Source organism: Nothoprocta perdicaria, unplaced genomic scaffold (genome assembly GCF_003342845.1).
Source record: "Nothoprocta perdicaria isolate Ctin4 unplaced genomic scaffold, notPer1 scaffold_294, whole genome shotgun sequence".
NCBI classification, from domain to species: Eukaryota; Metazoa; Chordata; class Aves; order Tinamiformes; family Tinamidae; genus Nothoprocta; species Nothoprocta perdicaria.
The window spans coordinates 320868-336129 of record NW_020455526.1 but is presented as its reverse complement, the minus strand read 5'-3'; the positions used below and the strand labels follow the sequence as shown (position 1 = coordinate 336129).

At 38.7% G+C, this 15262-nt stretch overlaps 1 protein-coding gene across 1 annotated transcript; it reads right to left on the bottom strand.

Annotated features, from left to right (window-relative positions):
* On the bottom strand, positions 1–14922 carry PPP1CC (protein phosphatase 1 catalytic subunit gamma). Its single transcript, XM_026041772.1, has 7 exons — positions 14629–14922; positions 6186–6317; positions 5147–5377; positions 2980–3084; positions 1892–2115; positions 1230–1364; positions 1–778 (listed from the first exon to the last, which is right to left on the bottom strand). The coding sequence occupies exons 1-7, from the start codon at positions 14681–14683 to the stop codon at positions 689–691; spliced, it is 972 nt and encodes a 323-aa protein (XP_025897557.1). The 5' UTR covers positions 14684–14922; the 3' UTR covers positions 1–688.
* Positions 14923–15262: the final 340 nt, after the last annotated feature.

Here is a 15262-nt window from a genome sequence, read left to right as displayed (position 1 = left end):
AGGAAGGCATAAACAAAAAGCCCTGCCAACATATCGTGATGGGTCATGTATATACAGTTTTCTAAGCAAACTTTGGCTTCAGGAAAGAGACACAAACACTTAAAATAATGGCTTTAATCGTCATTCAAAGTATACGGAGGGACGTGTTTTAATTAAATATACATCATACCAGTGATGCTGGCAAGGTTGTTATTCCTAATGTTGACAGCAATAAAACTAACGTGTACATGACAAGACATTAAAATAAAAGCAATCCCTTTAAAACAAGTTTTAACGTAAAAAAAAGTTCACAGTGGTTTGTATAAACAGTATGCAAGTTCTGACAGTAACAAATTTCTACTCTCACAGCACACTAGTGCCCTCTTTAGATCCTAAAGAAGAAAACAAGCATTTACACTACTCATTGTACAGATTCAGAGTCAGTTGTACAGTTACCCATAATGGCAGGATAAGATGCTGTGGAGTGTACAGCTGTAACACCAACGAAAGGAAAGCTTTAAAACTCTTTTCCTGGGAGGGAGAAAAGTCTTTCATTTGCTGTTACAACCAGCAAATGCCATTCATCAAATCAAAAGGAAAACCACAAACACATTATCTAGTTTGAGCAAGCCGAACAGTACACATTACAGTTTTAAAAATGGAGGTTATATACTATATTACAAGTCCCAACAAGGCAGTGCCAAATTCACTATTTCTTTGCTTGTTTTGTGATCATACCCCTGGGAGGTGTTACAGGTCTGCTAGCGTTGGGCTTCTTTTTCTCTGCAGGTTTCAAAATCTGCAAAGAAAGTTCAGTCATTTAGAAAAAGCTTTTACACCAAATCACACAATTCATATTTTAGTAAAAGCCAATRTACATGACAAGTCAAACTAGCCAAAAAAACAAACAGCTTTCCTACTCAGCTCTGACAGGATCCAGAGCAGCTAATCTGAGATCTTCTGCCAGTGGAAGCACAATGGAACAGCAAGTGCTTTACTTGCATGATTTATTCCAGCTCAAACAGTTCATCTACTCATCTCAGCTGAGACTGAATAGATATTTAAATATACCTGGAGAGAAAGTTTTGCACTATCCACATTTTTGCTTTTGTTAGGGTAGTCAGCCTTTAAATCTGCTGTTATCAACTTACGCTCTACTGGTACAAAAACCATAGTCACTTCAAATAGATCTTTACAGACRGAAAATGTTAGACTACAACAAAGAACTAAATATCTTAAGATAYTAGTACCTGAAAGGAGCACATTAGAGTTTCATCCACACTCATCATGGCACCTGCATTATCAAATTCTCCACAGTAATTTGGGGCAGAAAACAGAGTTACCAATTGCCTTTTTGCAAAAAACTCATATCCGTCTTCAACAACCTTTACAACAGAAAAAAGCAAAAGTATTAGACTAGATAACTCCTTGCTACAATAAGCAGAGCAACAAGTGATACACACACACCCAAGTCAGAATTCCCAGCTCAGAAATGATYAGTTACAGCATCACTAGAAGATCCAACAATTGAAAGGCTGTCTAGGTCTAAGCAGATGTTCTAARCTTTTATATTAATCAGGAAGAACAGGATTCAGGTCAGTGCACAATCCATTAGTGGGGGAGAACAAAAGGATTCTGCTAGTTTGAGATAACCTTTTTCAAGGGTGGCAATCACAGCTTTTATTTACTAGAATAAAATCATAACAAGGGTTACTAAACACTGGAAAAAAATTGCCCAGAAAAGCAGTAAAATAGGAATCCTTGCAGATCTTTGACTGGTCCAGGTCTTGAGCAACTTTTTGTTATGCTTAGGCTTACACCGCACGGAGTATATGGCGGGGGGCGGGAACAGACGATCATCTCCGTCCCTTCCAATCTAGCTATTGTATGGGTAATGCACAAATGTAAATACCTGATGAGCTCTACATATGAGATCCAAATCATGTTTATGGAGAAATTTTGCAACCACTTCTGCACCAAATGTGAAGGACACTCCTCTGTCGTTTTCACCCCATCCCAAGACATCTTTGTCAGGGTCAGACCATAGGAGATCACAGAGAAGCCCTTGGTCTGGTACATCCGTGGGCCGCATAATTCGTCTTATCTGTTCCATTGACTGAAGGTCTGGTGACAAACCTGTTCAGAGTCAAGACATACAAACAACTTGCATTTTATTCCAACTTTGTTCTGCAACATTGACACATTAAGATAAAAAATAACTTAATAGCCAAAGTGATTCATTATTGCAATTTTATGTAGTTCAAGAACAATGTTAACTGACTTTTTTAATCTTGCGTTTGGTTTAAAGCTTTTATAACTGAATATGAGTCACTTTTTAGAAGACTTACTGMGAGCAAGATAAGCAAAGCCATTTTCACATTTTACAGGATTACAATAATTTTGCTGTAGTAATTTGCAAACATCTGTTAAAAGTGCTGTTAAGTAATACAGGCATTAATACTAGAAATCAAAGTATATGCCTACTTTCTAATCAGTCCTCGTAAGATGAAATAGAGTATCAAACAGACCAAAGTTTTTCACYGATGTCCCTGGGCATCTATAATGACTTGCAAGTGATAAGCACTTCAACAGCAATACGTTATTTGGCTTCTTTCAAGGTTGCATAAAGCAAGTAAGAAGTATCACAGCAGAGYCAGTTTCTACAAATTAGCTCCAAAACAGATTATGCAAATTCTGAAAACATGGTGTAAGAGGTTTATGTAATTCTGTAAAAATGATGAAGTTTCTTTACTTAAAAGGAGACTTGAAGTTATAAAACTACCAGTTCAATCAGTGATTTGCAAAACTTTATAATCTAAGCTCAACCCTACCTCGTGCATGAGCTAAGGCAGAGGAAACACTCTGGAGTTTAAAAAAAATGAAGAAATCAAAAATCARTACTTTTTAACAGGGAAAGAGCCCACAACGTAAACATGAATTTGCCATGATTTATCACTGTGTTGCAGTCTCTCAAGTACCGACTAGGGAAGGACCACCCACCTCCATGACAGCAAAATATTTTCTCATCCACAATAGCTGCAATTGGTAAGCAATTAAAACAGTCTGTGAAGGTCTTCCATAGCTTAATATTGTATCTTCTCTTACCTAGAAAGACATTTGGGGAAAAAGTCAATACATATTTCCAATCCTATTACAAAACCTAATACGACCATCTTATTTTTACCAATATGTGCAAAAGCCTATGAAGCCTAAATATAAACTCTTTTTACCTTATTTACCTGCATTACTTATTTACCTTATTTACCTTATTTACCTGCATTACTTATAAGAAGTTTTAAGTTCTCACAACATTGGCACAGTGGCACAGATCTAAAACTTGCACTCTGCTTTCAGAGGACAGATGCTCCAGCCCCAACCTTGCTTTGGAATACTAATCCTTAAAAAAATCTCATTTCAGAAAATTGTCATTTGCTGTTATCTGCTTTTTTCAGGAGAAGAGAGCATCTCTTTGAAACCACCTCCCCCACCCCCGCCTCTAAAATTCTGCTAGCATTTTACCAKGAAGGTCTCTCTAGGCTAAGAAATAAGAGTGAATAATGAAATTGCTACAGCTCTATTTTCCAAGGGACTCTCCCTACAGATATCAATTCTGAATGCATTTGAGATGTGACTAAGTCTGATTAATCTCCAAGGAGTCAGTGTTTAAATGCCACACATCTTTGTTTCACTGTTGAACAAGGAGAGCCAGCCATGGAGAGCACATCTTGTGAGCTACAAGCTAAGTAGGTTCCACAACATAAGTCGCAAGAATGCTCCAAATGCACAATTATCTAACCATTTAATCTCCTCCACAATATCTAGATATAAGGCACATCCTTTGAAATATATGAATATAAATTTCTACTTTACAACATACATATGGTATGAGAATAAAGACTTAACGGATCAAACTGGACGGTAAACAAATCAAAAAGTTGACAGAAAACGGCCCACATACTTCCAGTATAAAATGAATTTTTCAATTCTCCTCTGCAAAAGCATGTATAATCACCAAACTCCTACTAGCATTTTATACAATACAAAGTTGTTTGACCTTCACAAGATAGAGGGCTACTTGTAATAGCAAACAGGGTGGTCACTATGCCGAACCACGTTAATGTAATTCTTGGTCTACCTTCCCTTTAGCCTGAAGTGTTTCCTCGCAAATTATTGCTRTTGCTGAAAAGTGACAAACTAATTTGGAGATTGAGACCCATTAACAAAAGATGAAATTCACTCATCTCCATGTGAGAGTAAAAAGCCTATGCAGCATCTACTCCTAATTCTGAAGAGCTCAAAGTGGAGCTCATGGGACAGAGCACTCCTTTGAGGAGCATGAAACTCTGTATCTGAAGGGATAAGAAAGGGTGTAATTGAAGTTAAATCTGTTTAAGCCTGGAGCAAAAAGTAAACCTGAAATCTTAATATTTAGTTTTTCTTAAAGAATAAAAAAGTCATTTTGGAATCTCTAAAAAAATCTAACTTCAAAAATAAGTACACACAATCTCTCAAACAGGAAGGCAGCGGAAAGACCTTGAAAATTATGAAATACATCACTACTGAAGGTTCACATACCCTTTGCCCAGCTTATAAGAGAAGGTTTTTGACCTATGCAATAAGGCATGATAAAGCAGGACTGCATTCAGTTTCAGATGCTCCAGAAGATAATAGCAAAGATTTTGTTTTTGTATTTTCACATTACAAAATTACAGGTCTTTAGACCGCATAGTCTGTAAGATAACCCTAATAAAGAGCAGTCCATTCTCTTAAGTTATAACTGCAAGTATACAGTAGCATAATTTCTGTTCATTGGCAAAAAAAGATGAACTGCAAAACATGAGAAGTAAAATTTTCTCTAATTAGATGATCTAACAATAAGAACTTTAGACACTATGTTAATTTACCATTTTTACCACTACATATTGTTAATTAAAATCACCCATTTGTACACTTGGCATGCATTGCTTGGTATGGTAAGGATCAGAATACAATAGGATCACTCAAAGGACAAATTTCCCTTGCTAAAATAAGCCCAGGGGTCATCTGAATAGTCAAAAGTAACTGCAAATTAAGATAGAGTGATCTAATACCAGAAGGCTTGGAAACAAACTGCTGCTACCCTGCTTTCTGAAGTCATGAAAATACGTATTACATACATATTACTTACATTCATCATAAAATCCATAAATTCTATTGATGCTGGCACATTCATGATTCCCTCTAAGGAGGAAAAAATTCTCTGGATATTTGATTTTGTAGGCCAGTAAGAGACAAATCGTTTCTAAAGACTGTTTTCCTCTGTCAACATAATCACCAAGAAATAGGTAGTTGCTTTCTGGTGGAAAACCTCCATACTCAAAGAGTCGAAGCAAGTCATAGTATTGTCCATGGATATCACCTATAAAGAATATTCATAAACAGCATGTAAGTGACATCTTGCTACATTCTTTCATTGATTCTAGAGAAAAATATTAACAAACAAAGCTTCAGAAACATGAAAAGTATTCACTCAGATATTACCTACAAGTAAAAAAATACAAAATTATCACATGCAGAAATGTGACACCTACATAGGACAACAATTAACCGTACTAAGAGCAAGCATGTAGTTTCTTTGCTGGAAGCTATTAAGAAGTGCATTTATTAGGTCTTTGATATTCTACATTCCTTTAGCATAATTACACATGTATATGCTTGCAAAATGAACACCACAGTGTATAAGGCTAGTGAAACCAAACCACAAGGGCAGTCCGAGAAAAGCTGTAGAATGAAGTTTCCAGCACTCATGTAAATGTAGAATTTTGTTAAAATCACTGTTCAACTAGTTCTTTGAATGGCATTTGCAATAAACATCTCCATTGCTTCTCTTTGTTCAGCCATGATTTTGAGGAACATTATTTCATCTGTATAAAAACTACTTCTCAAAACTCTGCCTGAATTCCTTCTCCAACTGACCTGGTAGAACTGGACCAGCTACTTTTCAGTTTGGAGTTTTTGATCCTCACCTAAATTCCTATGTTTGTTACTGCCTCCCTTTCATCCCCTCGCTCCCCAAAGGATCCAGCATGTGTTTATTTTCCCTTTGCTACAATCATTTATTAGTTCACCTGTCAGAATGTAGCATCTTGCATTTGTTTCCCTCTTAGTATGCCTGTATTGACTTAAAAACCCAAAGCCAAGCATCAAATTAAAACCAYATTACTTACCACATATTTTGAGTGGAGCTTCAAGTTCTAGTAGAATAGGCTGACTGAGAAAGATTTCTCTTGATTTCAAGCACAGTCCTCTAATTTCATTCTCTTGAAGTTGGACATTTTTACCTGGTTTTGATCCTCTCACTGTCAGAAAAAAAAACAGCATTTAGTTATCCAAATCAGTATCCCTTGTGTTATTTTTAAGGTCCTGACTAAATGCCACTTAATATAGAATGAGAAGATAACGGGATAACATCACTTTGTCACCCTGAGACTGAACTGCCGTATTAACAGCAAAAGGGTATCACATTCCGTTTCAGTTGTATGCTAAGGTTCATCTAAACTCTTGACTTCACATTTCCCCCATTAAATTTCAGAAGTTAAATGGAATTACTTTAGTTCCARTTTGATTGTAAAACACATCTTAGTACAACACTTTTCAAAAGTTATGCACTTCTCAGTAAAGCTTTCTGGGTCTGTGAAAATGAAGTGTCCTTTTTAATTTGTATGGCTTTCACATAACCCTGCCCACCAAAGCTGTTTCTAAATAAAAAGATCATTGTACAAATAAATGCTGTGCTGCCTTATTCTACACAGCAGCTATCAAGCACCAAAACCTATGAACAAAAAGAAAGAATGATGCACCTATGGAAACATATCTTCTGATCAGAATGTTACAATAGCTCCTTTAAYTTTAACATAAGTGAAATAATATTGCTACCAAGGGTCTGCATGAACTTTAAGAGAAGCAACCCAAGAGGTTGATTTTGGTAGTAAAAGCAAATTTAAGAGACACATGTAGCAGAAGATCTTTGTCTTTCGACCTCTTTCTACAGAATCTTACTGCACTGCTAAGTTTTAAAATCTATTTTTAAGCTTTTTATTCTAATGGAGTCAGTAACTGCAAGTGTATCCTACAAACTATGAACACAAAATATGTTTATGCCACTTCAACCTTATTATCTAGTTCTCCCACCCTTTATCACCTCCTCCCCCTCATTTCTCTTGCAAGAACAAGGACATTTGTATGGTCGTCATTCCCTAACTAAGGCTAAATTGCATGCAGCAATAGGAGAGGGGTACTATATTGTTCATCAGGGTTAGAAAAACACTAAGTAACAAAAAAMCACCTGCCTTTATTTGCAAAACTTGCAAAATATTATCTGGTGTCAAAATCAGCAACGAGATGGAATACCGATAAGGCCTAAGCAAACAACCTGTAGCAAGTTTGAGTAATACTATGRAGGGACAGAGTTAGTATCTTCTACAATATAACCCATTCGTTCAGACACCCAAAGGCAGATGATCTAAGAACTTTAGCCTCAAATGCCAGGAAACACTGRTAATGCTTTTACAAACAAAATTATTACACTAGTAATATCAACTAGCTTGGCTACTTACAGTGTATAAAATATACGGTATTGAGACTAAAGAATTTCAAGTCTTATCCCCCAAACCTGGTCTTTAGTTGAAAAAAAGCCATAAGTCCAAAGCTCTTACAAATGAGCGACCTGATGCATTATCTTCCTGAATCCATAAACAACACTAATACTGTTTCCGACTAATTCCCTTGCTACTGCTGTTTCACAGTGAGAAATCTGGAAGCTACAGAATACTCAAGGACTTTCAGCAGTGCTCCTGCAGATCTCACGGTGTAGAAATTACTAACAATACCCTAAAACACATAACCTTTCTCCAAGCAAGTTTCAAAACTGACCTTCAAATTACAATGTGCATTTACAGTGACATTAAGAAAGCTGCGGGTCAAGAGGCCCAGCATCAACAGTGCTATCATTCAAGCACTACATGCTTCCATATTACTCACTGCCTATGTTTTATCACTCAGCACTGACATTACTTTGGCCCACTGGAATTACCACTAAGCCTCAAGTCTTCCATTAAAATATTTGGAGTAATGAAGCATATAAACAAAAGTTAGATCTTTGTCACAGCCGTTTGTCATGCATGAAGCTTTTCAGCCATACAGTAATTTTCCAAACACTTCAAGCAATCAATTTGCTCAAAATACCAAATATCCAGAAGCAATAAAGAGACATTTACAGAAAAACAGTGAGGAGCCAACTGAAACCAGAAAAATCAAAAACTAACATAAGTTCTGAACAAAAATACAAGATACATGCAATGCACTGAGTCACTAACACTTATGAATAAGGAAGAGGCATTCATTTTTGCAAAAGATTAAATGGAAATCTGAAAAMTGACTGCTTCAGATAAAAGTTTTGCAGGTTTCTGATATATATTCATGGAAACAGTAAAAATCTTCTGCAGCTCTAGTCACTTCGTTGTAGAAAACCTTGGTGGAAGGTGGCAGTTTATATRAACTCACTGGCACTGATGTGAGAAGGATAGAAATTATGAAAATTTGATTCATCTCTGTAACATACTGTCTGCCAATGACATTTTGAAAACTACTGCCCAATACAGAATCAGCACAAAGTGTTCAGTTTCTTCTAACATTGACCTACATCCTGAGAAACTGGAAACATTATTTTTGGCTTCAAAAAAAAATCAAATTTGCAGCAGAACTGCATGTTGTCTTGAGAAATCTGTATTTTTAGTGCAAGGATTCTCTCATCCATAATGAAAGAGCTGGCAAGAAAATGCAGGATATTCAGTCTCAATGAATTCATAAGAGGTTTCTCTGACTCAGTCTTAAAGACTTAGTCCCACTGAAGGGCAAAAATAACAGCCTGAGAAGTATGTTGTGTTTACAGCTTCTGTTCTCTCCTTTGGACCAAAACAAAGCAGTTACTGACATGAGACAGTGCAATACTAACGGGCAGCTTGGTCAAAGTTCACACAACAGCTTGACAGTTCCATACACACACATTTGTTCTTTCAACACCTAAAAATAATCCAGGACAGATGAACAAGTTACAACTTAATCAGCTGAGAAAAAAACCCATTTCAAACACTTTTATTTATAACTTGCCTCAACATACAGTTGCACTATTTTCAGTGATTTTTGAGAGTTATGAACTAAGTGCTTCCTCACAGGCTGTCCCGAAGGTAAATCAATAAGCTCCTACTATTAAAATTAATATTGCGTGCTCCAAAACAAGGGAGAAGACTGCTAGAAAGCGACAGCAAATACCTACTCTGAGTGCAGTACCAAAAGAGCACAGTAGATCAGTGGAAGTAAAATCAAGAGAGAAAACTTCACCCCTGTGTTTTGGGGCAAGTAAACAGAATTACCACAAAGGGTAACTGCCAGAAACTTCAACCCAATTAAGTCTAGGATAGCTTCTATACATCTCTTTGAAGGGTATATCCAAAATTGTGAGTTCTATCACAAAAGGTGGTAAGAAAGACTGCATGGCACACCACTGCTAGCATTTTCCAGTGTTCAGTTTGCTGCTATATTTAAATGTTTGCCTTATTAAGTGATTATAAGATAGCATAAGCTAATTCCAAGGGTCATGTGAAAAGGATACTTAGAAAAGAGTTCATTCTTGCAGTGTTTATTCAAAAATATTAGAAATTTCACCAGTCCAAATATCTCATTTTCTTTTAATACTATGTTAAAAGAAGCAATTAAAGTGCTGTCAGATAAAGTGTTAGACTCAAGTTGCTGCATAGAAAAATGCTTCAAATAGTCTATCAGCAATTCAGTTCATTTTTATCTCATTAAACATGAGTTTAATTCTTCTCAATTTACCATATATGTTATGTTAAGATGCCTGCAATTCTAAAGACACTTGCAAAATATTGCGGGTTGTTTTTAACAGACCCTTGTGACAGGTTCACATTCAGTTTCACACTGTCGACTCAGAGGGAATAAATAATTTGGAAGTGATTGATGTTAAAAGGCTTTTGCTTTACTTCATGTACTACCAACTTTGATCAGATCATTTCAAATTCAAAACTGAAGCTGGAAAGCAACTCCCTAGCACTCAAGCATCTGCATGAAGTTTTACTCTACTCTTTCCAGTGTGGCAAAAGTTTAGAGAAGCTTTACCAAGCAGGAGATTTTGCATGACTGCAAATTTTCATCTTGTAAAATACTTTCACTCTGGAGGTACCTATGCGCTGAACTGAGTTCAGTACATGGACCCGGCTACTCCACAGGTGACAAATGGCCACACTCCACCTATTAGGTAATAAGGCACAATTTGACTGGCTTATCTGCTCTCAAAGCAGTGACAGGAATCTAATCCTTGTCTTTCATTTGCAGAGTTCCCATTTCCATTATTAGAACCTGCTGCAACACCATAGAAAATAATGAACTTTAAGCTGTAAGTTACAGAAAACTACATGATTCAAAGTTATCAAGTGCTGCTTATCTATAAGAAACAGTATCCCAAACACCAGGAAGCGAAATCTGACCAAGTTTCAGAGAATTGTCTGTAAAAAACAGCCACAAGCCTAGCTCAGTATATGAAATTGCCAGAAAATCCCTYAGGCTTGCTTTAACCAGAAAGATGTAAAAAGTATAACTGCATATGCAAAAGTCTTCTCCAACAGCAAAAGTTTAATACCCATATTCTTTTGCTCAGCTATTTTTAATAACAAAGATCCTCTTTTTCTATTTAATGCAAATTAGGCAGAATATCTCCTTGACAGCTATACAACAGGCTTTACCAGGAATAGAAATCAGTGGGTGTACAAACAAGAAAGTTCAAGGATCTAGAGTCTTTCTACTGATTTTATGAAAATGAAATCCTTCTTAGTGCACCAAGAGCTACCATTCTGGTCTTACATGCCATTTGTCACAGTAGCCTCCACTCATTACCTACAGCACTCCCTTAGACAAAAAGATTCAGAGACATACTCCAACTAGTGCCCACTTACATATCTTGAAATTGCATTATTTCACCTTGTTATGGGGTTAGATTAGTACATTTCAGCCTTGCCTTCTAGATAGGTTACTATGAGCTCCACTTTCAAACCAGACCCTGCTTACATCATTCATGTAAAAAGCTGCCAACACTTAAGGAAGGAAGCAGCTAAGGGGGCTCTCAAGTTATAGAAACAACATCTGACATGAAACACAAAGGAAACCATGATCACACTGGGGGAATCTTGGAATTTCTTTCAACAGACTCTGCCTGGTGCTGAGCAGGAATTCTGCCATTTCCTGGAACCTCTTACATGACTACAGAGATGCTACTAATTTTTCATCCTACAGGGAACTTTGCTAGTATTTTTCTTGTCTAGAAGTTTTCATTTAGCAGACATGTACAGTTGCCAGCTCGGAACTACTAATTTTGCAAGTGGCCTTGCTTGCAAACTGCCTACAATACTCCTTCCAGAAGAATAATTTGCCCTCAAATTTGTCCCTTTTTATTCCTCAGTAAGGTGAGCTGGCTCCAATACATTTGAACCTTTGTCTSCTATCAGACATTTAGGAAACATTTCAATACTTAATGCAGCATGCTGTTATTTACTATATACTTCAAAGTCTTGTTCTTGTGAAAAATCATTGCTATGAAAGTAACTAAACTTGACGAAAACAGACGAACTGTTCTCATAAAAGTGGCCCCAGTAGGACATAATTGCCATTAGCAAAGGAGTGGGGCAAGCAAAATGTAAGTTCAATTACAACAAAAGAGTGATCACTATGTTCAATGTTTTCATCAAACTGCTCTCCAAGACTAAGAACAATGTCACTGAAAAAAAAGTTTAAATGTTTTGTGACATTTCAATGCCAAATAGCTCTTTACTATAAACACTTGGAGAAATAAATATTCTCCAAATATTTACCTTAGCATGAAAAGCCAAATAGATGCTTCAAATTCCTTTAAAGAATAATCTAGTAATTTCTGCTAAATAACCTTCTGTGGGTGGGATATATCAACTATTTGGGGAAAAGGAATGTCAGCCAATCAGAATAATTGCATCAATTTTTATAAGAGGAGATGTCAAGATAAATACATTATTAATGCTCTATAATAAGAATCAAAGCTGGAACAATTTAATATTCACCATCTAATCACTTCGCTCCACCTGTACAATTAGACTAATTTCGCTACCTGTGTAAGGCTCTAGGTCTCGTCCAAAAGCACGATACCAGGGCGTATTATAAAACACAAATATCTGCTTAAATGCATTTTCTTACTGATTTGAAATACTTTATGAAGTATATTGGTTTGGTTACCTTTAAAAAAAGAAAATGGTATTATTGTCGCATTACTGCTGATATCGTTCACATTAGCAAAATTACCTGAAATAACTGTTAGAAAAGCAGTCAACTACTTAAGAGATTTTGTAGCACATATGTGGTTGATTACCATTTTAACCASTCTGAAATGGGCATCAACTGAAGAAGTATCTATATAAATACTTTATATAAACTAAACTTTATATAACTGAATATTAACACAATTCTAAACTGCACTAAAAAACGATTAAAAAACCTTATCTTCTATATAAATATTTCTTAAATTTGTCATGCTTAGTCCAAATCTATGAAGCAAAAAAATTCCCTTACACACCTTTTAGCTTTTTTTTTTTTTTTTTTTCCTCTCCCCATTTCATACCATGCAGAACTTCCCCTTAGATCAGTCATGTAATCTACCTAGCTATACCTTAATCACCTCAGGAAAAAGATGAGTCAAGGCGAAAAACTACAGAGAGAATGGCATTTGCACAGTAATTCACACAAATCTATCAAAAAWGCAGCACTTGCTCAAAAGCAGTATCATTTTGTCCTTTCTGAAAAAAAATAAAAAAAGAGAAATGATTAAAGGTCAACCGTTATTGTTCATGTACTATGTTTTACAATACACATTTAATAAGCAATAAACAAAGCTTATGTCTAAATATAGCGTGAGTTAAYGTTTGTAACTGAAATCCTAATTTCATTTGTACATTAAATCCTAACTAAAATGCCAAGAAAGCCAAGATTTTTTTTCCCGGTTCTGACTGCTGATGCAACCTTAGGTAATAACACCTTTTGTTACAGAGCCACCTCAAAGATTTTCTAGACTAGTCTTTACAAGCTCTCATCTCCTCTCAATGTAGGATACAGAAAGAAGCCAGGCAAAAATTTAGCATATTGGTGTAACACATCTCACTACTTATTGAAACTCTGAACAAGAGAAATTATTCAAGTGACTCTGACCTTTTTTAGGCTCAACTTTCAAGTCTTTGCTATTAGTAACTTGCACTTGCATTAGCAACATTAGGGCAAATCAAGTAGAAATTCTAATTGCTATAACCGTGTATTAATATGTCACCAAGAAAGTGACACAGAGAATCAGACACCTACAAAGTGTATTAGAGAATCAGGAAAAGACTCCAAGCAACTTTAACAAGGAGAGTTTAAATCAGCAACAACAAAGCCTGAAACAAATTTGGGTGGGGGGGGGAGGGGGCTACTATTTATTCACTCTAGTTGAATAATCCCAAAATACACTTAGTAGGTTTGTAATCCCAAACAATTTTTAAGCAGCACTACTCTGCCTTGCCCTTCATTACCCAGGACATTCTTCTCAATTAAATTCTATAAGAAAAGAGTGGGAGAGCACTAAAAAGTATTTATTTCATCACTATTTGCCTCAGAAAAATCGTACATGACTTTGTGCCAAAGAGAAATAAGTTAAACCCCTGACCAAGCTCTTCAAGCGCAAATCCAGATGAGACGCCTGCCTTGACACACTTGAAACGAGACAGGATCAGTCTGGCTTCCTTCTCTAAATAATCTTGCTTGATGCCAGGAAGAAATTTTGCCATTGGCTGCTCCTCAACCTTTTGCCCTAGGAAAGATTAGCCGACACTTCTAAACCGATGCCGAGCCTCAGAGCCAGAGGAAAGATGCTGGAGGCGCCTCCTGTGACACCCAGATTTCCCTTAGCTTTTGGGCTCTATGCAACTCTTTTTCACCCCAAAGCGCTARCGATGCAGGACAATGAGCCCCGAAGCATTGTCTGAAACGCAACAAAACGCAACCTGAGATCCGCGTTTTAGAAACCACCGCACGCTGTGAATCAAGACCTAAAGCCTCACGGCTGTATCAACACGTGCAGATAATGCTAAAGATATAATTCCACCAAGCTGGGTTAAGTCCGCTGCCCACTTTCTGAAACGCTGCCTCGAGAGGCTCTTTCAATGGGGAGAATCCTCATTCCYAGAGCCCCGGCACGACCCAGCCAAGCGCGGTCCCCGTGCGCTGAAAAAAACGGTTTAAAGCGTTTAAAACACTGCAAACGCATCACTAAGCGAAGCCCCGGGAGGAAGGGGCAGCCGGCGGGTCTCGGCTCTGCAGCGGGAGGGCAGAGGGGGCCGCTCGGCGACACGAGGGCGAGGGGAGAAGCCGGGGCCGCAGGGCAGAGGCGCCCGCGCAGACAAAGCGCCTCAGGGACCCTCCATTTTGGTGCCGCGACCCCCGCGCGGGGCCCAGGGCGCCCCCGCCGCCACGGAGCCTGCGGGGGCTCGGGGGGCCCCGGCTCGGCCTCCGCAACCCTCCCCGTCCGCCCCGCGCCCCGGCCCTCACCCTCCAGCAGCCGTTGGATGATGCTGTCGATGTTGAGCTTGTCTATATCCGCCATCGCCTCTCAGCGGCCAGGCGGACCCCTCCCCTCCCTCCGCTCACTGCTCGGCCGGGCCCGGCTCCTGCTCTCGGCCTCCCTCGTCTTTCCCTCTTCCTTCTCGCCTCCCCGCGCTCCTTCTTCTTCTCCCGCTCCCTCTCCGTCCGTCCCCCTCCGCCCCCTCCCGGCCGCCGCTCTCAGCCCAGACCCAGCACTGAACAAAATGGCCGCCGTCCCCTCAGAGAGCGCGGCTGGCGCACGGATACGAGGGAGCGCGACGCGGCTCGCCGGAAACCCTTTATAGGCCGGGCGGGAAGCGCGCGCAGCGTGTGGCAGAGAAAAGCGATCCCTCCGCCGCCGTGAGGCGAGGGGGGAGGAGGAGAAGTAGTCCTTGGGCAGGCGGCCTCGGGGAACGGCCCTAGGGGGGCGGGGGGGGCCCGTTTCGTTTTGGCACAAATTTGTTTTTTTTTCTTTCCTCCCTGTGTGATCACTTCTAAGTACAAATGCCCAGCTGGAAATCCGTGCTGTTTTGCGTTGCCGTTACCACAGCRCAAGCAGGGGAGTTCAGCTGTGCTGCGCGCCAGGGCACGGGGCGCACCG